General features: G+C 45.5%; 1 protein-coding gene across 1 annotated transcript; it reads right to left on the reverse strand.

Annotated features, from left to right (window-relative positions):
• Positions 1-5,253: 5,253 nt before the first annotated feature.
• Positions 5,254-27,061, reverse strand: LOC311113910 (UPF0524 protein C3orf70 homolog A-like). Its single transcript, XM_084189189.1, has 2 exons — positions 26,491-27,061; positions 5,254-7,958 (listed from the first exon to the last, which is right to left on the reverse strand). The coding sequence occupies exons 1-2, from the start codon at positions 26,663-26,665 to the stop codon at positions 7,279-7,281; spliced, it is 855 nt and encodes a 284-aa protein (XP_084045315.1). The 5' UTR covers positions 26,666-27,061; the 3' UTR covers positions 5,254-7,278.

Here is a 27,061-nt window from a genome sequence, read left to right on the forward strand (position 1 = left end):
AGGGCTGGTATGACAGTCTGAACATCATGTTGTTCTGTCCAGTAGGGCTGGTATGACAGTCTGAACATCATGTTGTTCTGTCTATTAGGGCTGGTATGACAGTCTGAACATCATGTTGTTCTGTCCAGTAGGGCTGGTATGACAGTCTGAACATCATGTTGTTCTGTCCAGTAGGGCTGGTATGACAGTCTGAACATCATGTTGTTCTGTCCAGTAGGGCTGGTATGACAGTCTGAACACCATGTTGTTCTGTCCATTAGGGCTGGTATGACAGTCTGAACATCATGTTGTTCTGTCCAGTAGGGCTGGTATGACAGTCTTTCACAGCATACATTTGAATAATCTCTTTAATAGCCTCAAAGTAACATGGTTGGAATGGTTAATAACACAATTGGATATTGTCTCTATTGGAAACCTGCTTTTCACGAGCTCAGTCATAATGAGTCATCATGATTTAAATCTAACTGACAAAAAGGGTATTTTCCTATTTGAACAATGAAACAATGCTCTAATATCTCACTATATATCCCTGTTTATCTCTCATAGCTCTGTTAGAGTGGCACCCCAGTCTCCTTTTCATCTCTATTGTTCCTCAAACAAGGGGGGATGACATCCCAGATTACCATCACACCTGCTTTTTGAAGTTTGTAGTTGCGTTTAAAAACAATATATTTGGCTCATAACGTATTATTTTACCATTAAGTGTGTGTACATTACTGTAATTATACTTGAGATATTGTTTTTCAACAAGAAAAGTAAATAAACTGCTGGAGTAGGACTTTAAGTGTTTGAAAATGGGCCGAAAGAGGTGTATGAGGTGAGTCTGGTTGAGTGGTGGTGGTGTCAGGTGAATGTCTACCATGAAACAATGGAAGAATGCATCTCTCAACAGGAGACTGCTCAGTGGTTAGAAACAGGCTTGAAGTGGTATGAGGTGGCTGGTTGAGTGGAGTGGTGTCAGGTGAATGATACTTGTCTGTCTGGTGTAGTCTGAGTGGTTTGTGGATCGATTGCTTAAAAAACATTTTCCAATGGAATAATGCTATAATATGCATTATATGGAACAATACCATATCCCTCTAAAGGCCGGAGAGAGAATGTTATGCTCAGTGGTTAGAAACAGGCTTGAAGTGCTGATAGGTGACTGATGGTGGCAGAGTGGTGTGAAGCCTGGTGGACCTTACTGTCTGAGTGTATGGAACTAAACACTAAGCTGTATCGACCTGGATAGATCTCTGTCTTATTGGCTCGCTCTGAATCATAGAACATTTCCTCATCTCAAAAGGGTGTTTATTACTGTAAAGTATTTACACATAACTTGACGCAAGTCCTGGATGCAGTATGCGCACGCTTGTGCGTGCCTGTGTGTGTGTGAGTGTGTATTATATCCAGAAAAGAACAAGGTCCAAAGTAAAGAGGCAAAGCTGCCACAGTTTTTTAGAAGTGCATCTGGTTTGTTTTTCAAAATGTGTTATTCTAGCCTAAGGGAGAGAGAGGATGAGGGAGAGAGAGCGAGAAGGGGGAGAGAGATAGAGAGATACACTAAAGAGAGAGGGGGACAGAGAGAGAGAAATAGAGAGAAAACAGAGAGATATAAATAGAGAGATACACTCCTTGAGGCTTTCCATGCAGAGCTGACTACAGAGGAGGCTGCTACTGTAACATGGATGCAGCCGCCATGGGTGGGTATCTGTGTATCATTATATACCTTCCCCCTCTCCTCCTCCCTCCATCTACCCTTCTCTCCGTTGTCAGCATCTTGAAATCCCTCCTTCCTCTTTCCCTCTAACCTCCAGCCAATCCACCACACACAGAGAGAGAGAGAGAGAGAGAGAGAGAGAGAACCACTTAATTTCCCAACCATTAGGGAGAATATTCATGAGTACATTAGCAAGCCAATGTGTATTTATTTCTTTTTCTCTCACTTCTTTTCCCCCGCCTGAGGTAGATTTTGATAGGTTGAGAAAACCGGGGAAATAGTGTTGTCTTTCATTCTCCTGGGTGCGAAGCGTGTCGGCGGACGAATTAAATGCAAATTCGTTCAATTAATTGTTGTGGGTTTGAGTTGTGAAACTGGAGTCTGATAAGAGGGTGTTTTTCTGAGTGGCTAGCCAAGCCTTCTGTACTGAGAGGATTTGGACACCTATTATGATTGACAAGTGATGTGAATGGCTTTCTCCCCTCTAGGGAGAAACTATCTCTCTCCTGTCTCCCAGGCACTCACACTATCTCTCTCCTGTCTCCCAGGCACTCACACTATCTCTCTCCTGTCTCCCAGGCACTCACACTATCTCTCTTCTGTCTTCCAGGCACTCACAATATCTCTCTCCTGTCTCCCAGGCACTCACACTATCTCTCTCCTGTCTCCCAGGCACTCACACTATCTCTCTCCTGTCTCCCAGGCACTCACACTATCTCTCTCCTGTCTCCCAGGCACTCACACTGTCTCTCTCCTGTCTCCCAGGTACTCACACTATCTCTCTCCTGTCTCCCAGGCACTCACACTATCTCTCTCCTGTCTCCCAGGCACTCACACTATCTCTCTCCTGTCTCCCAGGCACTCACACTATCTCTCTCCTGTCTCCCAGGCACTCACACTGTCTCTCTCCTGTCTCCCAGGCACTCACACTATCTCTCTCTCTCATTCTATTTATCCCTCTCATTCTCTCTTTCCAGAAGATAAAAAGAGAAAGGTGTCTTTTGAGAGAGAGAGAGAGAGAGAGAGAGAGAGAGAGAGAGAGAGAGAGAGAGAGAGAGAGAGAGAGAGAGAGAGAGAGAGAGAGAGAGAGAGAGAGAGAGAGAGAGAGAGAGAGAGAGAGAGAGAGAGAGAGAGAGAGAGAGAGAGAGAGAGAGAGATGTGTCTTTGTAGAGCAGATGTCTCTATGTGCTATCTCCTGGTGATTCTGGCTGCTATCTCCTTCATGGTGGTTCTGGCTGCTATCTCCTTCATGGTGGTTCTGGCTGCTATCTCCTTCATGGTGGTTCTGGCTGCTATCTCCTGCATGGTGGTGAGAAACACACTATAGTGGAAAGGATGAATGCTTCATGGGACAAGAGAGGAAGGAGGGGCGGGAGGGGAAGGAAGAGAGGGAGGGGTGTGAATGGGGAAGGTGAGGAGAGAAAGAGGGTGAGGGAAGGAGGAAGTGGATTGGAGGGAAGAGAGAGGGGTGGCAAGGTCAATGAACTCTACTGTAGACAATGAAGTAATATTTTACTGTATTAATCCTATGTCTATACTGTAGACAATGAGGTAATATTGTACTGTATTAATCCTATGTCTACAGTCGAATGAAAAAGTTTGGGTACCGCTGACAATTTCCATGATTTCCATTTATAAATAATTGGGTGTTTGGATCAGCAATTTCATTTTGATCTATCAAATAACTGATGGACACAGTAATATTTCAGTAGTGAAATTAGGTTTATTGGATTAACAGAAAATGTGTAATATGCATCAAAATGAAATTAGACAGGTGCATAAATTTGGGCACCCCAACAGAAAAATCACATCAATATTTAGTAGAGCCTCCTTTTGCTAAAATAACAGCCTCTAGACGCTTCCTATAGCCTCTAATGAGTGTCTGGATTCTGGATGAAGGTATTTTGGACCATTCCTCCTTACAAAACATCTCCACTTCAGTTAGGTTTGATGGTTGCCGAGCATGGACAGCCTGCTTCAAATCATCCCACAGATTCTCAATGATATTCAGGTCTGGGGACTGGGATGGCCATTCCAGAACATTGTACTTGTTCCTCTGCATAAATGCCCGGGTAGATTTTGAGCAGTGTTTTGGGTCGCTGTCTTGTTGAAATATTCAGCCCCGGCGTAACTTCAACTTTGTGACTGATTCTTCAACATTATTCCCAAGAATCTGCTGATATTGAGTGGAATCCATGCGACCCTCAACTTTAACAATATTCCCAGTACCGGCACTGGCCATACAGCCCCACAGCATGATGGAACCCCCACCAAATTTTACTGTGGGTAGCAAGTGTTTTTCTTGGAACGCTGTGTTCTTTTGCCGCCATGCATAACGCCCCCTGTTATGACCAAATAACTCAATCTTTGTTTCATCAGTCCACAGCACCTTATTCCAAAATGAAGCTGGCTTGTCCAAATGTGCGTTTGCATACCTCAAGCGACTCTGTTTGTGGCATGTGTACAGAAAAGGCTTCTTCCGCATCACTCTCCCGTACAGCTTCTTCTTGTGCAAAGTGCGCTGAATTGTTGAACGATGCACAGTGACACCATCTGCAGCAAGATGATGTTGTAGGTCTTTGGAGGTGGTCTGTGGGCTGTTTTTGACCGTTCTCACCATCCTTCGCCTTTGCCTCTCCGATATTTTACTTGGCCTGCCACTTCTGGCCTTAACAAGAACTGTGCCTGTGGTCTTCCATTTCCTCACTATGTTCCTCACAGTGGACACTGACAGCTTACATCTCTGCGATAGCTTTTTGTAGCCTTCCCCTAAACCATAATGTTGAACAATCTTTGTTTTCAGGTCATTTGAGAGTTGTTTTGAGGCCCCCACGTTGCCACTCTTCAGAGGAGAGTCAAAGAGAACAACAACTTGCAATTGGCCACCTTAAATACCTTTTCTCATGATTGGATGCACTTGTCTATGAAGTTCAAGGCTTAATGAGCTCACCAAACCAATTGTGTGTTCCAATTAATCAGTGCTAAGTAGTTACAGGTATTCAAATCAACAGAATGACAAGGGTGCCCAAATTTTTGCACAGCCTATTTTTCACATCTGATTTAATTTCATACAACTTAATATTGCTACACTAAAAATCTTTGTCTGGACAATACCCCAGTACTCAGCTTTTATTAGAAAAGGAATGGCATGCCACTGTGATCATTTTCTGTGACGGACAGAGTAAATTATTATGCAGCCTCAGAGGGGTGCCCAAACTTTTTCATACGACTGTATACTGTAGACAATGAGGTAATATTGTACTGTATTAATCCTATGTCTCTACTGTAGACAATGAGGTAATATTGTACTGTATTAATCCTATGTCTCTACTGTAGACAGAGGTAATATTGTACTGTATTAATCCTATGTCTCTACTGTAGACAATGAGGTAATATTGTACTGTATTAATCCTATGTCTCTACTGTAGCTGATGGATGTGTTGCAATACTGTTTTAGAGATATATACTGTTTATAATACTGGTAGAAATGTTAATATGACAAACTCACTTCTTGGGACTGAATCACCACACAAAACACACAAGGCAGCCTCTTTGTAGTGAAATCATTTATAAGAAAAATCAGAATAGCAACAATATACTGTATACATCATAGGAAAACAACGGTTTGCTTTATATACCCTCTATAATATGTGATCATTTGACTGGATGTGTACAGATGTAGGATCTTCATTTGTGCCAGTTTGCTACAGTAGGAAAATAATCCTGCAGCAACAGGAAATGTGAATTATTATGTGGATTATAATGAATGGACATTTTTGTAGGGGTTGATAGATTTTTTGTAAGGGAAAATCAAGTCTGAAATTTCAAAATGGAAATTACAAACTTCAGAAGCCTTTTTAAACCTCAAATACACTACAAGTTGTACATTTCCTGCATTGCAGGAAAGTTGTCCTGCAACAGGGTGATCAAATTAAGATCCTACATCTGTATGTACAGTGTGCTGTTTTAAAGCGTATCTTTTTTTATCCCTGATGTTACGGTTCTCTTTCAATCAGAGAGGAATAGAAATTCACCCACAAAGCGTGTGTGTATGCGTGCGTGTGCGTGTGCGTGTGTGCGTATGTGTGTCTCTACAGCTTCTGTGTTAATAGATCTGAAAGGTGTGCTTTGTTCAAGACCCTCAACATGTGATTGGAGCGATCATTTAGAGACAGACAGACACACAACAGGTATTCTTCTTCTTCTTTGTCGTCGTGACAACAATCTCCTAGACTCACTGCTACTGCTTTGCACTGTGTCTGTAATATACTGAGATCACTGTGTCTGTAATATACTGAGATCACTGTGTCTGTAATATACTGAGATCACTGTGTCTGTAATATACTGAGATCACTGTGTCTGTAATATACTGAGATCACTGTGTCTGTAATATACTGAGATCACTGTGTCTGTAATATACTGAGATCACTGTGTCTGTAATATACAGAGATCACTGTGTCTGTAATATACTGAGATCACTGTGTCTGTAATATACTGAGATCACTGTGTCTGTAATATACTGAGATCACTGTGTCTGTAATATACTGAGATCACTGTGTCCTGTGCTGTGACTCCTCAAGCTCTGAAGCGACATGTAAAGGGTCTATTGTTCAGATTTCAGGTGGATGATTCTAGTCAGATGATTGTCAGAAAGCCTTGGCAAGACACTGTGTCTGTTTGTACATTGTAACCCCTCCATCCACCTGTGCAGATAAATCCTGTTACAGATAATCCATGTTGTCTGTGTTGTTTGTGGGTGTGGCCTGTAAACATGTGCAATGTTGCGAAAGACTTCAGATGTTTCGATGCTTGTGATGTCACAGATTCATCATCACACATCCCCTTCCACTCTTAACCCCCATTTCCTCTCCTCTCCTCTCCTCTCCTCTCCTCTCCTCTCCTCTCCTCTCCTCTCCTCTCCTCTCCTCTCCTCGCCTCGCCTCGCCTCGCCTCGCCTCGCCTCGCCTCGCCTCGCCTCTCCTCTCCTCTCCTGTGTTTGTGCTGTATGCTTGTGAAGATACTTCTTAGTGCGCTAGTGATGTAACACGTGGATTGTGTCCCAAATGGCACCCTTTTTTCTACACATTCCCTACTATTTCCTGTGGGACATAGTCAAAAGTAGTGCACTATATAGGGAATAGGGTGCCATTTGGATCATTCTATAAAAAGTAGTAGCCCCGTGATTTAGAATCCTTAGAATCTGTTTGGTCACATCGTGCTCTTCTGCCTGTGTGTTGGGTCATGGATTGGATTAGATTAGATTATATTCAGTTATTCATACATTTGTGCACTTGTTCATTTGTGGGTTCTTTCAGCTGACTACTGGTTTGGAAAGATAAGTGAAATCCCTCCAGTGTAGAGTAGAGTAGAATGGGGTAGGTACACCATGCTATAAAGGGTGAAAGGTCATAGGTAACCATGCTATAACAGGGTGAAAGGTAACAGGTCACTATTTTGGGGTTGTAAGACTAGTGTACTGGGGTTAGAGGAACGTTGGCAGGCTAGTGTGTGTTGTCTGAGTGTGTGGCTCTAAACTGAACCGGCAAGATCACTGTCTCATCGTGACAGGGTAAGTTATCTCACACAGTTGTCTCAATCTTCTCGATAATCTCCACCATAGACTTGGACGGAGAGAGCAGAGAACACTCATCTTGATTCCACATACTTCCTGGACTAGACTCTCCATCACTACTTAACTCTTCATCCTCCTCCTCTTCCTCCTCCTCTTCCTCCTCTTCCTCGGAACCCTCGTCACATGACTCCATGTAATGGCCGCCCAGCGCATTTATCCCAGAATCCTCAGAGCTGGACGGGGAGGAGCAGTGGTCTATTTTGGGGGTGGTGACCTTGTCCGCCAGGGCGCTGGGCTTGGTGCCGTGGGGGTGTGGTCTGGGCTGGGGGTGTGGGTGGTGTCTGGGGGTCCGTTGGGGGTGGGGATGGGGTTTGGACCGGGGGTTACGAGGGTGAGGGGGGTGTGATTGAGGCGGGCTGGGCATGGTCGAAGGTTGAGGTCTCTGGACATAGCACATCTTCCCGTTGATGCGTTTGACCATGTAGTCGTCCATGAAGAGGTCCGAGATGATGCAGAACTTGGGCGACTCCAGGTAGGGCGGGGCTTGGAAGGCGGGGGCGGTCATGAGGAAGCGTTCGGCCAATAAGACTGTCAGGTCCATGGTGTGGGGGTGGTCTGTGGGCGTGGCAGGCACTGGGGTGCTGGGGAGGCGGCACACGTTGGTCATCGGCTGGTACACATATTTACCTAGAGAGGGGGAGCGAGAGAGAGAAGGGGAGAGAGACAGGTACAGAGACAGGGTTACTTTATTTAACCCAACAAATACATTACTGATATACATGAGTATTAAATCACAAAGATAGAAGGCATTACAAGTTAGAACAGTTAGAATAACAAGCTAGATACACTATATATCCAGCAGTATCTGGACACCCCTTCAAATTAATGGGTTCAGCTATTTCAGCCACACCTGTTGCTGACAGGTGTATAAAATGTATAAAATGGAGCACACAGCCATGCAATCTCCATAGACAAACATTGGCAGTAGAATGGCCTTACTGAAGAGCTCAGTGACTTTCAACGTGGCACCGTCATAGGATGCCACTTTTCCAACAAGTCAGTTCGTCAAATTTCTGCCCTGCTAGAGGTCAACTGTAAGTGCTGTTATTGTGAAGTGGAAACATCTAGGAGCAACAACGGCTCAGCCGCGAAGTGGTAGGCCACACAAGCTCACAGAACAGTGTGTGTTCACAGAATGGGACCACTGAAGCGTGTAGCGCATAAAACATTTCTGTTCTCAGTTGCAACGCTCACTATCAAGTTCCAAACTGCCTCTGGAAGCAACGTCAGCACAAGAACTGTTCGTCGGGAGCTTCATGGAATGGGTTTCCATGGCGAGCAGCCGCACACAAGCCTAACAATCACCATGTGCAATGCCAAGCATCAGCTGGAGTGGTGTAAAGCTCACTGCCACTGGACTCTGGAGTGTTCTCTGGAGTGATGAATCATGCTTCACCATCAGGAAGTCCGACGGACAAATCTGGGTTTGGCGGATGCCAGGAGAACGCTACGTGCCCGAATGCATAGTGCCAACTGTAAAGTTTGGTGAAGGTCTGGGGCTGTTTTTCATGGTTCGGGCTAGGCCCCTTAGTTCCAGTGAAGGGAAATCTTAACGCTACAGCATACAATGACATTCTAGACGATTCTGTGCTTCCAACTTTGCTGCAACAGTTTGGGGAAGGTCTTTTTCTGTTTCAGCATGACAATGCCCATGTGAGGTCCATACAGAAATGGTTTATCAAGATTGGTGTGGAAGAACTTGACTGGCCTGCACAGAGCCCTGACCTCAACCCCATCAAACACCTTTGGGATGAATTGGAACGCCGACTGCGAGCCAGGCCTAATCGCCCAACATCAGTGCCCGACCTCACTAATGCTCTTGTGGCTGAATGGAAGCAAGTCCCCGCAGCAATGTTCTAGTGGAAAGCTTTCATAAAAAAATATAAACGCAACATGTGAAGTGTTGGTCCCATGTTTCATGAGCTGATAGTGCAGAAAGACTCTATCGCTCTCTCTATATATTTATTTTATTTAAACAGGCAAGTCAGTTAAGAACAAATTCTTACTTACAATGACGGCCTACACCGGCCAAACCCGGACGACGCTGGGCCAATTGTGCGCTGCCCTATGGGACTCCCAATCAAGGCCGGTTGTGATACAGCCTGGAATCGAACCAGGGGGTCTGTAGTGACGCCTCAAGCACTGAGATGCAGTGCCTTAGACCACTGTGCCACTCGGGAGCCCATATATATCTCTCTCTCATATATATATATATATATATATATATATATATATATATATATATATATATATATATATATATATATATATATATATATATATATATATATATATATATATATATATATATATATATATATATATATGTCTCTCTCTATTGCCCTCTCTCTCTATATATATATATACAGTGGGGAAAAAAAGTATTTAGTCAGCCACCAATTGTGCAAGTTCTCCCACTTAAAAAGATGAGAGAGGCCTGTAATTTTCATCATAGGTGCACGTGAACTATGACAGACAAATTGAGAAAAAAAAATCCAGAAAATCACATTGTAGGATTTTTTATGAATTTATTTGCAAATTATGGTGGAAAATAAGTATTTGGTCACCTACAAACAAGCAAGATTTCTGGCTCTCACAGACCTGTAACTTCTTGTTTAAGAGGCTCCTCTGTCCCCCACTCGTTACCTGTATTAATGGCACCTGTTTGAACTTGTTATCAGTATAAAAGACACCTGTCCACAACCTCAAACAGTCACACTCCAAACTCCACTATGGCCAAGACCAAAGAGCTGTCAAAGGACACCAGAAACAAAATTGTAGACCTGCACCAGGCTGGGAAGACTGAATCTGCAATAGGTAAGCAGCTTGGTTTGAAGAAATCAACTGTGGGAGCAATTATTAGGAAATGGAAGACATACAAGACCACTGATAATCTCCCTCGATCTGGGGCTCCACGCAAGATCTCACCCTGTGGGGTCAAAATGATCACAAGAACGGTGAGCAAAAATCCCAGAACAACACGGGGGGACCTAGTGAATGTCCTGCAGAGAGCTGGGACCAAAGTAACAAAGCCTACCATCAGTAACACACTATGCCGCCAGGGACTCAAATCCTGCAGTGCAAGACGTGTCCCCCTGCTTAAGCCAGTACATGTCCAGGCCCGTCTGATGTTTGCTAGAGTGCATTTGGATGATCCAGAAGAGGATTGGGAGAATGTCATATGGTCAGATGAAACCAAAATAGAACTTTTTGGTAAAAACTCAACTTGTCGTGTTGGGAGGACAAAGAATGCTGAGTTGCATCCAAAGAACACCATACCTACTGTGGAGCATGGGGGTGGAAACATCATGCTTTGGGGCTGTTTTTCTGCAAAGGGACCAGGACGACTGATCCGTGTAAAGGAAAGAATGAATGGGGCCATGTATCGTGAGATTTTGAGTGAAAACCTCCTTCCATCAGCAAGGGCATTGAAGATGAAACGTGGCTGGGTCTTTCAGCATGACAATGATCCCAAACACACCGCCCGGGCAACGAAGGAGTGGCTTCGTAAGAAGCATTTCAAGGTCCTGGAGTGGCCTAGCCAGTCTCCAGATCTCAACCCCATAGAAAATCTTTGGAGGGAGTTGAAAGTCTGTGTTGCCCAGCGACAGCCCCAAAACATCACTGCTCTAGAGGAGATCTGCATGGAGGAATGGGCCAAAATACCAGCAACAGTGTGTGAAAACCTTGTGAAGACTTACAGAAAACGTTTGACCTGTGTCATTGCCAACAAAGGGTATATAACAAAGTATTGAGAAACTTTTGTTATTGACCAAATACTTATTTTCCACCATAATTTGCAAATAAATTCATTAAAAATCCTACAATGTGATTTTCTGGATTTTTTTTTCTCATTTTGTCTGTCATAGTTGACGTGTACCTATGATGAAAATTACAGGCCTCTCTCATCTTTTTAAGTGGGAGAACTTGCACAATTGGTGGCTGACTAAATACTTTTTTCCCCCACTGTATACAGTTGATGTCGGAAGTTTACATACACCTTAGCCAAATACATTTAAACTCAGTTTTTCACAATTCCTGACATTTAATCCTAGTAAAAATTCCCTGTTTTAGGTCAGTTAGGATCACCACTTTATTTAAAGAATGTGACATTTCAGAATAATAGTATAGAGAATGCAATCCAGCATCTTCACAAGGTCCTTTGCTCTGTCTCTCTCTATATACAGTGCATTCGGAATGTATTCAGACCCCTTGACTTTTTCCACATTTTGTTACGTTACAGCCTTATTCTAAAATGGATTAAGTTTTTTTTTTTCCTCATCAATCTACACACAATACCCCATAACGACAAAGCAAAAACAGGTTTTTAGAATGTTTTGCAAATATCACATTTACATAAGTATTCAGACCCTTTACTCAGTACTTTGTTGAAGCACCTTTGGCAGCGATTACAGCCTCGAGTCTTCTTGGGTATGACGCTACAAGCTTGGCACACCTGTATTTGGGGAGTTTCTCCCATTCTTCTCTGCAGATCCTCCCAAACTCTGTCAGGTTGGATGGGGAGCGTTGCTGCACAGCTATTTTCAGGTCTCTCCAGAGATGTTAGATCGGGTTCAAGTCCAGGCTCTGGCTGGGCCACTCAAGGACATTCAGAGACTTGCCCTGAAGCCACTCCTGTGTTGTCTTGGCTGTGTGCTTAGGGTCATTGTCCTGTTGGAAGATGAACCTTCGCCCCAGTCTGAGGTCCTGAGCGCTCTGGAGCAGGTTTTCATCAAGGATCTCTCTGTACTTTGCTCCGGTCATCTTTCCCTCAATCCTTACTAGTCTCCCAGTCCCTGATGCTGAAACAAATCCCCACAGCATGATGCTGCCACAACCATGCTTCACCGTAGGGACGGTGCCAGGTTTCCTCCAGACGTGACACTTGGCATTCAGGCCAAAGAGTTCAATCTTGTTTTCATCAGACCAGAGAATCTTGTTTCTCATGGTCTGAGAGTCCTTTAGGTGCCTTTTTGGCAAACTACAAGCGGGCTGTCATGTGCCTTTTACTGAGGAGAGGCTCCTGAACGGAGCAAAGTACAGAGAGATCCTTGATGAAAACCTGCTCCAGAGCGCTCAGGACATCAGACTGGGGCGAAGGTTCACCTTCCAACAGGACAACGACCCTAACCACAAAGCCAAGACAACACAGGAGTGGCTTCGGGACACGTCTCTGAATGTCCTTGAGTGGCCCAGCCAGAGCCCAATCGAACATCTCTGGAGAGAACTGAAAATAGCTGTGCAGCAACGCTCCCCATCCAACATGACGGAGCTTGAGAGGATCTGCAGAGAAGAATGGGAGAAACTCCCCAAATACAGGTGTGCCAAGCTTGTAGCGTCATACCCAAGAAGACTCAAGGCTGTAATCGTTGTCAAAGTTTCTTCAACAATAAATATATATATACATTTGCACAACAAATTGAAAAAATGTTTTGCTTTGTCATTGATGATGGAAAAAAACGATTTAATCAATTGTAGAATAAAGCTGTAACGTAGCAAAATGTGGAAAAAGTCAAGGGGTCTGAATACTTTCTGAATGCACCGAATACTGAATGGACTGAACACTCACAATACGTGCAGCATCAAAATTGGCAAGAAAAGAACAGGTTGCATTCTTAGCCCTGCGCTCTTCAATATTTACATCAACGAATTGGCCACTATTCTAGAAAAATCCTCAGCCCCTGGTGTTAGTCTTCGCAATTCAGAGAATAAATGCCTGCTCTTCACAGATTACCCGTGCCTGCTGTCACCCACAGCACATTGCCTACAGCAGAGCCTGGACCTGGCAGTAAACCCCCAAAATACTAAAACAATGATTTTCCAGAGAAGATCCAGATCTTAGACCAAAGTTCTCAATTGGTACACAATATATAGAGTAATGCACACACTATAATAACTTAGGTTTAAATATATAGAGTACTGCACACACTACAATTCCTTAGGTTTAAAAAGAAGTTAAACTGGAAACCTAAATGAGGCAGTAAATTAACTGAGAGAGAAAGTATGCAGGGTATTCTACGCCATTAAAAAATAAATACAAATTAAAATACCTATACAAATGTGGCTAAAACTAATTGAATGTGTCATTGAACCAATTGCACTTTATGGCAGTGAGGTGTGGGGTCCACTTGCAAAACAAGATGTCACCCAATGGGACAAACACCCCATTGAAACACTGCATGCAGAGTTCTGCTAGATTCTCCTACATCTCCAGAGGAAAACTACAAACAATGCATGCAGGGCAGAATTAGGCCAATATCCACTAATACTACAAACTCAAAAAATAGCAATTAAGTTTTAGAAACATCTAAAATACAGAGACCCCCTCTCATATCATTACCAAGCCCTGCAATGCCAAGAGCTGAGCAAAGAAAAGAGTCCCCTCATCCAGCTGGTCCTGGGGCTGAGTTCACAAACCTGTTCTACTAACACACTGAAGCCTCAGGACCAGAACATCCAATCAGAATAAACCAAATTACAACACAGTCAAAACAAAACAACATGACCTATTGGGAAACACAGACACAGAGCAACATGTAGTGCTATCTGGCCCTACATGGACAGTAACCATGGCAAACTATTTGACCATGGTTACTGATCAATACCTTACAAAAACCTTGACAAAGTACAGGCTCAGTGAGCACAGCCTTGCCATTGAGAAGGGTAGACACAGGTAAAACCTGGCTCCCTGTAGAGGAAAGGCTGTGCAACCACTGCACCACAGTAATTTCCACAAATCTGAAACCCTTATTCAAGGTTTCAAAGACCTCTCTGATGAGAATAGGATACCCGTCCTTTAGGGGGAGGACGCAGAGAGCTGTGGGTTGGCAGAGCACTCAATTATTATTATTGTAATTATGTTAAACCCCCTAAAGTCGATTGACGCACCCGTGTATCAAAAGTGCATAGTTTATATTTATATCAATATTGTAAATGAATCACTTAATTTCCAAAGTACACTTTGGCAATATGTACATTGTTACGTTGCCAATAAACCAATTTGAATTGAAAATAAAATTGAGAGAGCGAGCTCATGTCTGTCAGCACGACTGTCCACCATGTTACATACTGTCCCAGTATCTCATGTACAGTCACGCTCACTGCCCAAATGTTAACATTATGTGTGAGAGCAGCACACCTCCTCAGGCTGACTGGCTGACTGGCTGACTGGCTGGCTAGCTGGCTGACTGACTGGCTAGCTAGCTGGCTGACTGGCTGACTGGCTGACTGGCTGACTGACTGGCTGACTGGCTGGCTGACTGGCTGGCTAGCTGGCTGGCTGGCTGGCTGGCTGACTGGCTGACTGGCTGGCTAGCTGGCTGACTGACTGGCTGGCTGACTGGCTGACTGGCTGACTGGCTGACTGGCTGAATATCACATTTACATAAGTATTCAGACCCTTTACTCAGTACTTTGTTGAAGCACCTTTGGCAGCGATTACAGCCTCGAGTCTTCTTGGGTATGACGCTACAAGCTTGGCACACCTGTATTTGGGGAGTTTCTCCCATTCTTCTCTGCAGATCCTCCCAAACTCTGTCAGGTTGGATGGGGAGCGTTGCTGCACAGCTATTTTCAGGTCTCTCCAGAGATGTTAGATCGGGTTCAAGTCCAGGCTCTGGCTGGGCCACTCAAGGACATTCAGAGACTTGCCCTGAAGCCACTCCTGTGTTGTCTTGGCTGTGTGCTTAGGGTCATTGTCCTGTTGGAAGATGAACCTTCGCCCCAGTCTGAGGTCCTGAGCGCTCTGCAGCAGGTTTTCATCAAGGATCTCTCTGTACTTTGCTCCGGTCATCTTTCCCTCAATCCTTACTAGTCTCAAATCAAATCAAATCAAATCAAATTTTATTGGTCACATGCGCCGAATACAACAGGTGCAGACATTACAGTGAAATGCTTACTTACAGCCCTTAACCAACAGTGCATTTATTTTAAACAAAAAAGTAAGAATAAAACAACAACAAAAAAGTGTTGAGAAAAAAAAAGAGCAGAAGTAAAAAATAAAGTGACAGTAGGGAGGCTATATATACAATAGAATAAAGTGACAGTAGGGAGGCTATATATACAGGGGGGTACCGTTGCATAGTCAATGTGCGGGGGCACCGGCTAGTTGAGGTAATATGTACATGTGGGTAGAGTTAAAGTGACTATGCATAAATACTTAACAGAGTAGCAGCAGCGTAAAAAGGATGGGGTGGGGGGGCAGTGCAAATAGTCCGGGTAGCCATGATTAGCTGTTCAGGAGTCTTATGGCTTGGGGGTAGAAGCTGTTGAGAAGTCTTTTGGACCTAGACTTGGCACTCTGGTACCGCTTGCCGTGCGGTAGCAGAGAGAACAGTCTATGACTAGGGTGACTGGAGTCTTTGACAATTTTGAGGGCCTTCCTCTGACACCGCCTGGTATAGAGGTCCTGGATGGCAGGGAGCTTTGCCCCAGTGATGTACTGGGCCGTACGCACTACCCTCTGTAGTGCCTTGCGGTCAGAGGCCAAGCAGTTGCCATACCAGGCGGTGATGCAACCAGTCAGGATGCTCTCGATGGTGCAGCTGTAGAATTTTTTGAGGATCTGAGGACCCATGCCAAATCTTTTTAGTCTCCTGAGGGGGAATAGGCTTTGTCGTGCCCTCTTCACGACTGTCTTGGTGTGTTTGGACCATGATAGTTCGTTGGTGATGTGGACACCAAGGAACTTGAAGCTCTCAACCTGTTCCACTACAGCCCCGTCGATGAGAATGGGGGCGTGCTCAGTCCTCTTTTTTTTCCTGTAGTCCACAATCATCTCCTTTGTCTTGGTCACGTTGAGGGAGAGGTTGTTGTCCTGGCACCACACGGCCAGATCTCTGACCTCCTCCCTATAGGCTGTCTCATCGTTGTCGGTGATCAGGCCTACCACTGTTGTGTCGTCGGCAAACTTAATGATGGTGTTGGAGTCGTGCCTGGCCATGCAGTCATGGGTGAACAGAGAGTACAGGAGGGGACTGAGCACGCACCCCTGAGGGGCCCCCGTGTTGAGGATCAGTGTGGCAGATGTGTTGTTACCTACCCTTACCACCTGGGGGCGGCCCGTCAGGAAGTCCAGGATCCAGTTGCAGAGGGAGGTGTTTAGTCCCAGGATCCTTAGCTTAGTGATGAGCTTTGAGGGCACTATGGTGTTGAATGCTGAGCTGTAGTCAATGAATAGCATTCTCACGTAGGTGTTCCTCTTGTCCAGGTGGGAAAGGGCAGTGTGGAGTGCGATAGAGATTGCATCATCTGTGGATCTGTTGGGGCGGTATGCAAATTGGAGTGGGTCTAGGGTTTCTGGGATTATGCTGTTGATGTGAGCCATGACCAGTCTTTCAAAGCACTTCATGGCTACAGACGTCAGTGCCACGGGTCGGTAGTCATTTAGGCAGGTTATCTTAGAGTTCTTGGGCACGGGGACTATGGTGGTCTGCTTGAAACATGTTGGTATTACAGACTCAGTCAGGGACATGTTGAAAATGTCAGTGAAGACACTTGCCAGTTGGTCAGCACATGCTCGGAGTACACGTCCTGGTAATCCGTCTGGCCCTGCGGCCTTGTGAATGTTGACCTGCTTAAAAGTCTTACTCACATCGGCTACGGAGAGCGTGATCACATAGTCGTCCGGAACAGCTGGTGCTCTCATGCATGCTTCAGTGTTGCTTGCCTCGAAGCGAGCATAGAAGTGGTTTAGCTCGTCTGGTAGGCTTGTGTCACTGGGCAGCTCGCGGCTGTGCTTCCCTTTGTAGTCTGTAATAGTTTTCAAGCCCTGCCACATCCGACGAGCGTCAGAGCCAGTGTAGTATGATTCAATCTTAGACCTGTATTGACTCTTTGCCTGTTTGATGGTTCGTCGGAGGTCATAGCGGGATTTCTTATAAGCGTCCGGGTTAGAGTCCCGTTCCTTGAAAGCGGCAGCTCTACCCTTTAGCTCAGTGCGGATGTTTCCTGTAATCCATGGCTTCTGGTTGGGGTATGTACGTACGGTCACTGTGGGGACGACATCATCGATGCACTTATTGATGAAGCCAGTGACTGATGTGGTGTACTCCTCAATGCTGTCTGAAGAATCCCTGAACATGTTCCAGTCTGTGCTAGCAAAACAGTCCTGTAGCTTAGCATCTGCGTCATCTGACCACTTTTTTATTAGCATCGCGAACGCCTCCCTGATGCTGAAACAAATCCCCACAGCATGATGCTGCCACAACCATGCTTCACCGTAGGGACGGTGCCAGGTTTCCTCCAGACGTGACACTTGGCATTCAGGCCAAAGAGTTCAATCTTGTTTTCATCAGACCAGAGAATCTTGTTTCTCATGGTCTGAGAGTCCTTTAGGTGCCTTTTTGGCAAACTACAAGCGGGCTGTCATGTGCCTTTTACTGAGGAGAGGCTCCTGAACGGAGCAAAGTACAGAGATACCTTACAAAAACCTTGACAAAGTACAGGCTCAGTGAGCACAGCCTTGCCATTGAGAAGGGTAGACACAGGTAAAACCTGGCTCCCTGTAGAGGAAAGGCTGTGCAACCACTGCACCACAGTAATTTCCACAAATCTGAAACCCTTATTCAAGGTTTCAAAGACCTCTCTGATGAGAATAGGATACCCGTCCTTTAGGGGGAGGACGCAGAGAGCTGTGGGTTGGCAGAGCACTCAATTATTATTATTGTAATTATGTTAAACCCCCTAAAGTCGATTGACGCACCCGTGTATCAAAAGTGCATAGTTTATATTTATATCAATATTGTAAATGAATCACTTAATTTCCAAAGTACACTTTGGCAATATGTACATTGTTACGTTGCCAATAAACCAATTTGAATTGAAAATAAAATTGAGAGAGCGAGCTCATGTCTGTCAGCACGACTGTCCACCATGTTACATACTGTCCCAGTATCTCATGTACAGTCACGCTCACTGCCCAAATGTTAACATTATGTGTGAGAGCAGCACACCTCCTCAGGCTGACTGGCTGACTGGCTGACTGGCTGGCTAGCTGGCTGACTGACTGGCTAGCTAGCTGGCTGACTGGCTGACTGGCTGACTGACTGGCTGACTGGCTGGCTAGCTGGCTGGCTGGCTGGCTGGCTGACTGGCTGGCTAGCTGGCTGACTGACTGGCTGGCTGACTGGCTGACTGGCTGACTGGCTGACTGGCTGGCTAGCTGGCTGGCCGACTGGCTGGCTGACTGGCTGACTGACTGGCTGACTGGCTGGCTGGCTGGCTGGCTGACTGGCTGGCTGGCTGGCTAGCTGGCTGGCTGGCTGGCTGACTGGCTGACTGACCGGCTGACTGACTGACTGACTGGCTGACTGGCTGGCTAGCTGGCTGGCTGACTGGCTGACTGGCTGACTGACTGGCTGACTGGCTGACTGGCTGGCTGACTGGCTGACTGACTGGCTGACTGGCTGACTGGCTGGCTAGCTGGCTGACTGGCTGACTGGCTGACTGACTGGCTGACTGGCTGACTGACTGGCTGACTGGCTGACTGGCTGACTGGCTGGCTGACTGGCTGGCTGACTGGCTGCCTGGCTGGCTGACTGGCTGACAGCACAGTGATACAATCACACCCGCCCTTCTCTAGCCTGATCTATTGTCCAAAATAGATTAAAATTATATGAAATAAAAAGTATTTCAAGGACTGAATCCCCACAAGAATGTCTTTCCCCATTCATGCAGTCGATGTGAGGATGGCCCTCTCAGAGATATCCTGCTCTGAATCAGCCAGAGTAGAGTGGTCGTCTCAAATGGCACTCTATTCCCTATTTAGTGCACTACTTTTGACCAGGGCCCATAGGCCTCTATTTAGGGAATAGGGTGCTACTTGGGATGCACAATGGGTTTGTTTTCCTCTGAGAGGAAGTTCCAAGTCTAGGACTGTTTCCTGACAACCACTGTTTTATTGTGTTGAAGGCCAATGCATGGAGATGTTTGCGTACTAATGTACTGTATATTGTGGATGTTTGTATGCGTGTGGAAGGTTGAAAGCTTTGGCCTTTCGCTCCACTTGCTAATGTCCTGTTCTGGGCTGAATGTGCTGCTACGGTTCAGGGCCACTCTGTCTCTGTCTCTGTCTCTGTCTCTGTCTCTGTCTCTGTCTCTGTCTCTGTCTCTGTCTCTGTCTCTCTGTGTGTGTGTGTGTGTGTGTGTGTGTGTGTGTGTGTGTGTGTGTGTGTGTATATATATGTGTATATATATATATATATATATATATATATATATATATATATATATATATATATATATATATATATATATTCAGGGCTACAGAGGAGCTGTAAGATGGATGACAGACTGGGAAAACACTCTAGTTTATCAGGATCATCATCAGAGTCAATCACACACACAGAGACACGGAAGGAAGGCAGGAAGGAAGGAGAGCTGGCAGGCTGGCTGGCTGGCTGGCTGGCAGGCTGGCTGGCAGGCAGGCTGGCAGGCTGGCTACATTCCAGGCCTCTCAGTTCATATAAGCTCAGATCGGATGTAAAGTTTGGATATGAAGTTTGGGTTTCAGCACTGAATGAAGACTCATAGCCTACTAAAGAAGCATTTCAGATGGTTTACTGAAGACTTCTTTGGTCTGTTTCAGTGTTGTTAGCTTAGCTACACTTCAGCCTTCAAAAGGGGTTTTAACCCACATAAAGGGGTACAGGGCTAGCGATGCAATATATGCTATAACATGCTAATGTCATACTATAGACACTATATACAGAGAGTTCCACTAAACAGGGAGTTTCCTGGTCGTCAACCACCCTCCCACCTGATTGGATGTTATGTCATGAATAATTTATTCACAGAGATGCTGTTAAGAGATGCATCATGGGGACTGGTGGTATTTAGACACATTTACAGATGATTAGGCTGAGCTCTCCAGCACAGGTGGGAATCTACCTCTGCTAATCACACATGCGCGCCATTTGATTTGATTTGACACGTACGTACGCACTCTCTCCCTCTCTAATGAGAGATGACATTAATGTCTCTGGTAGTGACATTAAAACACACAAGTCCCTGTAATAGGCAGATCTGGCGACATCACTAACATCACTAGCTGTGACTGATTCTTCTTCATGAATGCTCCCTTTCCATCTCAGCAACAGTCACGGACATATCACAACATACTGTATAAGCTGTGGAGGTCACACTGTGGAGCGCATGTAGAAACAACACATATTGTATGTCGTATTGTATAGTGTAAACTGACAATACTGTCAAAATTCTTGTGTCTTACAGGGTTCATAAAACTCCAGTTGTGTGGTGACTGGTCCTGAAGAGGGGTAGAAAACCAGTTTTCAGAAGGAAACATTTCAGCCACTCTAATGTAAAATGAGGCCACTGTTTTTAAAATAAACAAATATTCACAAAAACTATGAGCGCCAAATCCATTCCTATTTTCAGCCCTAGTTTCACTTCCCTCTGAGTAATCACAGAGGAGGACATGTAGAGTACCACTCCAACCCAGCCTCCAGGGACTGATAAGGAGACACACTGTAGGAATAGATTTATATTAGATCCTACAGTAGCAGCTCTCAGGTAGTAGCTGTCAGGTTGGGTTCAAATCCTCCTCTGAAGTGGTGTCACACATTTGCCGCATCCCTAGCAAACACAGCTGATTAAACTAATTGCATTCCGAACTGAAGATCATGATTAGTTGATTATTGGAGTCAGTTGTGATGGCTGGGGCTGGGGCTAAAGTGTGACACCAATCAGGCCCCAGAGGATTGGAGTTGCCCATCCCTGTCCTAGGTTCTCCTCTGGGTAATTCCCTGGGTAATCCCTTGGTTCTGGGTCAGTGTGGACAGTGCAGTCTCTCTGTCTGTTCAATAATTCATACTTCCTACACTAGCAGTCAGGTAGCTAGCTCCTCTCCTCTCAAGACAGAGCATCTAGAATGAATGTTAATACAGTATCTACTAGGACTAGACTACATCCAGTATCTACTAGGACTAGACTACATCCAGTATCTACTAGGACTAGACTACATCCAGTATCTACTAGGACTAGACTACATCCAGTATCTACTAGGACTAGACTACATCCAGTATCTACTAGGACTAGACTACATCCAGTATCTACTAGGACTAGACTACATCCAGTATCTACTAGGACTAGACTACATCCAGTATCTACTAGGACTAGACTACATCCAGTATCTACTAGGGCTAGACTACATCCAGTATCTACTAGAACTAGACTACATCCAGTATCTACTAGGACTAGACTACATCCAGTATCTACTAGGACTAGACTACATCCAGTATCTACTAGGACTAGACTACATCCAGTATCTACTAGGACTAGACTACATCCAGTATCTACTAGGACTAGACTACATCCAGTATCTACTAGGACTAGACTACATCCAGTATCTACTAGGACTAGACTACATCCAGTATCTACTAGGACTAGACTACATCCAGTATCTACTAGGACTAGACTATATACAGTATCTACTAGGACTAGACTACATCCAGTATCTACTAGGACTAGACTACATCCAGTATCTACTAGGACTAGACTATATACAGTATCTACTAGGACTAGACTACATCCAGTATCTACTAGGACTAGACTACATCCAGTATCTACTAGGACTAGACTACATCCAGTATCTACTAGGACTAGACTACATCCAGTATCTACTAGGACTAGACTACATACTCTATCTACTAGGACTAGACTACATCCAGTATCTACTAGGACTAGACTACATCCAGTATCTACTAGGACTAGACTACATCCAGTATCTACTAGGACTAGACTACATCCAGTATCTACTAGGACTAGACTACATCCAGTATCTACTAGGACAAGACTACATCCAGTATCTACTAGGACTAGACTACATCCAGTATCTACTAGGACTAGACTACATACTCTATCTACTAGGACTAGACTACACCCAGTATCTACTAGGACTAGACTACATCCAGTATCTACTAGGACTAGACTACATCCAGTATCTACTAGGACTAGACTACATCCAGTATCTACTAGGACTAGACTACATCCAGTATCTACTAGGACTAGACTACATCCAGTATCTACTAGGACTAGACTACATCCAGTATCTACTAGGACTAGACTACATCCAGTATCTACTAGGACTAGACTACATCCAGTATCTACTAGGACTAGACTACATCCAGTATCTACTAGGACTAGACTACATACTCCCTCCCTCCCTCCCTCCCTCCCTCTCTTCAGCTCTCCCTCCTCAAAGCCTCTACCCTAACCTCATTACCACCACCACCCACAGACCCCCCCCCCACCTCCACACACATACACCCCCCCCCCCCCCTCCCCCCACACACACACACACATACACACACACATACACTCCAACCCCCCTTGCCAAACAATGATGTAATGAAAGACTAGTTGACCAGCAGTTGTTATTGCAGGTGCAGTGAAAGGCTCATGTTTCTAGCTCCAACAGAGCAGCAATACAATAACAACACACACGTCATCCACAACATTAAGACATATCATGAGAGACTATCAGGCTGCGTCCCAAATGGAACCTTATTCCCTATGTAGTGCACTACTTTTGACCATAGCCCCTATGTGCCCTGGGCAAAAGTAGTGCACTACATAGGCAATAGGGTGTCATTTGGGATGGAGACATACAGACGGTGGCTTTAAGCCTGTAGACACAAGCAGGAAGTAGTACACAACTACACACGTGTCATTTCCTGCTCCCCCAGAGGACAGCATGTCTCTTCCTGTTTATTATCACAATAGTTCTCAGACTGTTTATTCACTATGTATTATTCATGACCTATATTAACTATAACCCTGTCTAATTTACACTTCATACTCTTCATATAATATTATTTATAATAACGGCGTCGTCGGTGGGAGAAATATAGACTCTCTTCATATAATATGCACAGTGGAGGTGATGGAAGCATGGCTGTAACAACCTCAGCACTGTCTGTTTCGATGGGAGGAGAGAGAGAGAAACAGAGCTGCTGCCATACCTTCATTTTCTCCCACTGCAAAACTGGATATTGTTACCATGGGATACCTCTGTTAATGCTGACAGCAGGGTCTGAATCAGCAGGATGGGATGAGCGGGAGGTTGGGTGTGGGGGGGAAAGGTCACAAATGGCAAAGGGCGGATGGTTTGATAGGGCTTGACAGACCAGAGAGGTCAAGTGGCAGCTGACCTATAACCTCTGAGTCTGACCCCTCTCTGCCTGTCCTCTCAGTGATCACTCAGCCCAGAGACAGTCAGCCCACAGAGAGCTGTGTGTTGGTGTTCTGCGGATGAGATTAGTGTGTTCAGGCTATAGAATACACTTTGACTGTGAGATACTTTTTTAAAATGCCATCCAATCCCACTTCAGCTTGACACAAATTCGATGTTGTTTTCGCGGCCGGCCCGGCAATATAGGACTGCTTGACTGTACCCATCAAAATAACAATACAGCAAAAGGTAGAATGGAGTAGTATTCCAGAGGATGTAGGCTGACAGCCACGCAGCAGCCATGCCAATTACTGAGCAGAACCATGAAGCCATGAGCCAGGCCAGATGGCTGTGTTGTTGATACAGTAAAGGAAACTGACTGACGACACATTTCACAGGCTTTTCTAGGCTCTCACTACTCCAAATCGTACACACATATGCGCAAGGACGCACGGACGCAGACATACGCACACATACGCACACACACACACACACACACACACACACACACAGACACGTCAAACCCTTGGTCCCTGGTTAAACACAGTGCTTTGTGGTTCCTGGTTAAACACAGTGCTTTGTGGTCCCTGGTTAAACACAGTGCTTTGTGGTTCCTGGTTAAACACAGTGCTTTGTGGTCCCTGGTTAAACACAGTGCTTTGTGGTCCTTGGTTAAACACAGTGCTTTGTGGTCCTTTCCCTCTCCTCTCCCTCCCTCCCCTCCCCTCCTCTCCCTCCCTCCCTCCCTCTCTCTCTTCAATTTCCCCTCTCTCTCCAATCCACCACTCCCCAGTCTCTTTTCAACTCTCTCTTCCTCTCGCCCTCATTTCTCCTCTTTCCCTCTCTCCCCTCCCCTCCCCCATCTTCCCTCTCTCTATCCCTGTCCCCCCCATATCTCTCTCCCTCTCTCTCCCTCCATCTCTCTCTGGGAACATGTGGACGTCAATATTTATTGCCTCTGGGCTCTGTGTGGAATCCTAGGAATGAGGTCAAATGAACTTGCTCCTTCAAGGCCCCAACGGCGGCCATGTCACTAACACTGATGTTTAGTTGACTGAGGAAAACTAAAGTCTCTCTGGGACTCAGTCTCCATGCTACTCGAATGGGTGATAGTCTAGACAGATACAGTTCCAGACACTCCCTTTGAAAGTTTAATATTTCCTTTAAACACTTTGCTGATGACAGTACAGTAGATGCTAGATAAAGTGCAGTGTGTGTGTCTGGCAGGCAGCAGCACAGCTGTCAATGGATTTATCAGGAGTTTTACTGCTTTAGCTGGGTTTGAGTGAAACCCTGGGACGCACCCACTTAAGCTGTATAAGATTGCACTGACTCCTGAAGTTCAGAAGCTGTTATGTAGGCCAAGGCATGGCCAGGCCCAGGCAAGACAGGCCCAGGGAGGACAGGCCCAGGCAAGACAGGCCCAGGGAGGACAGGCCCAGGCAAGACAGGCCCAGGGAGGACAGGCCCAGGCAAGACAGGCCCAGGGAGGACAGGCCCAGGCAAGACAGGCCCAGGGAGGACAGGAAAAGGCAGGACAGGCCCAGGCAGGACAGGCCCAGGCAGGACAGAGAAGCACCATGAGGCACAAAGTGAGGTTGCATCTGGCCTCAGGCTGCTCAACTCTATCAACTCACTCTCCCTCTCTCGCTTTTACAACAGAGATGATTAGGTGTAGTGGGGATGTTGGTCACACACACACACACACACACACAACCACACACACACATACACACACACACACACATGCACACACCACCTGTGACTCTGTGTTGGCTTGGTCTTCTGTCAGCTGTTTTTACCACGTGTAACCTTGTCTTTCTGTAGCTCAATTGGTAGAGCATGGCGCTTGTAACGCCAGGGTAGTGGGTTCGATCCCCGGGACCACCCATACGTAAAAATGTATGCACACATGACTGTAAGTGGCTTTGGATAAAAGCGTCTGCTAAATGGCATATTATTATTATATTATTCTTTCAGACAGTGAGGAAGTGAGCTTGCCCTCTACTGGTGGCTTGGTGTAACTTCACTCGGTTTCACTACTTTGTGTTGTAATAAATTATTAACAACGTAATAATACCTTCATCATACACCAGCAATGTCTATTGTAGTGCAGAGAAACAAGCTTGTTACCCAAAAACATCATTTGGTGTAAAGATGGCCTACTGTAGTTTATAACATCAAGTTCCAGACAATGATCCTCAATACTCTAGTCTGGCAGTCCTGTCTGAATTTTTGGAGACTTGGTCATGAGATTCTTATAAATTGTAAGACAGTGTAGTCTATAAGTCATCTCAGCAACCCACAGCTGAGGCTGAGCTGTAAGACAGATATGGTCTGTTGACGAATAGGAGGTTGAATGAATTCAGTTTCTTTAACATCATTAATTCTCTCTCTATCATCAGCTTCCAGCTGTGAGGGTGACAGTCCATGAATGGCACACTGGTGGAGGTTCATCATACTGTGTGTGTATGTGCGGGTGCATCTCTGTGTGTGTGTGTGTGTGTGTGTGTGTGTGTGTGTCTGTCTGTGTCTGCCTGTCTGTGTGTGTCTGTCTGTCTGTCCGCCTGTCTGCCTGTCTGTCTGAACCACTGAAACACTGCGCCCACATTGAATAACCAGGAACAATATTCTAGCCCACTAACGGTTTTATCAGCTGAATTTAGTCTGTGCATTAAAATATGTAGTCTATAAAATCAGAATGTCTGTGTTGACTTCTCCCATCTAGCAAAGGGGATGGATATCAGGTTTCCAACAAGCCATCAAAAACGGACGAGGGATATAATTGTCTGAAGTCAAACAATAGGCTGCTAGGCTGCTATTCTTGTAAACAGTCACATATTACAGGCTATTTATAGACATACAATGAATTTCTCCTTCCAACCATGGAGTGAGAGGAGAGCACAGCTCAGCACAAGGAGATTCCAGAGAATGGTTAGGCATCGGAAGGCTTTAGGGAAGGCTACTTACAGTGACACCATCCCAAGTGGCAGCACCAGTGGAGCTTGAAGCACTTCCCATGGCTGTGTGTTGCGCAGATGGAAAGTCCGTCGCAAGGGAGAAAGTCCGGTCTCCCCGCGCAGCTCCGGGCCAACGCCTGTGCCTCGTCCAACTTCTCGCTCTTCCGCCCGCCCGACGCGGCCATCGCGCAGCCCGAACACCAGGATCAAACGCACGCCATGTAACCCATTAGAGAACGTGGGTTTAGCCCACCAGCCAAAAATGGTCTGGAATTTCGGTTTTGGTTCCAAAACCTCCCAAAACGCCAACTGTCTAACCAGGGAGGGAACTCCAAAGCGTGACGCAAACGAGTTAAATGTGGCACCGTTGTAGCTAAAACCCCCAAGCAGCACAGAGAGTCAAAATGCGATGAAAGTTCCAGTTCCAAGAACACGATTGAAAGCCCGTTTTACGTAAACATCTCGATCTCCAGCTGCTGGAATTATTTTATGTAAACGTCTACTAGGTTATCACAGCCAGAGAGCTTTCCGTGGCGTATACCGTGTCAGGCTTTCCTTTCCTATAGCCTGCCTTCTCTCAG

The sequence above is a fragment of the Coregonus lavaretus genome (assembly GCF_964263955.1).
Source record: "Coregonus lavaretus genome assembly, contig: HAP1_SCAFFOLD_5734, whole genome shotgun sequence".
Lineage (NCBI taxonomy): Eukaryota > Metazoa > Chordata > Actinopteri > Salmoniformes > Salmonidae > Coregonus > Coregonus lavaretus.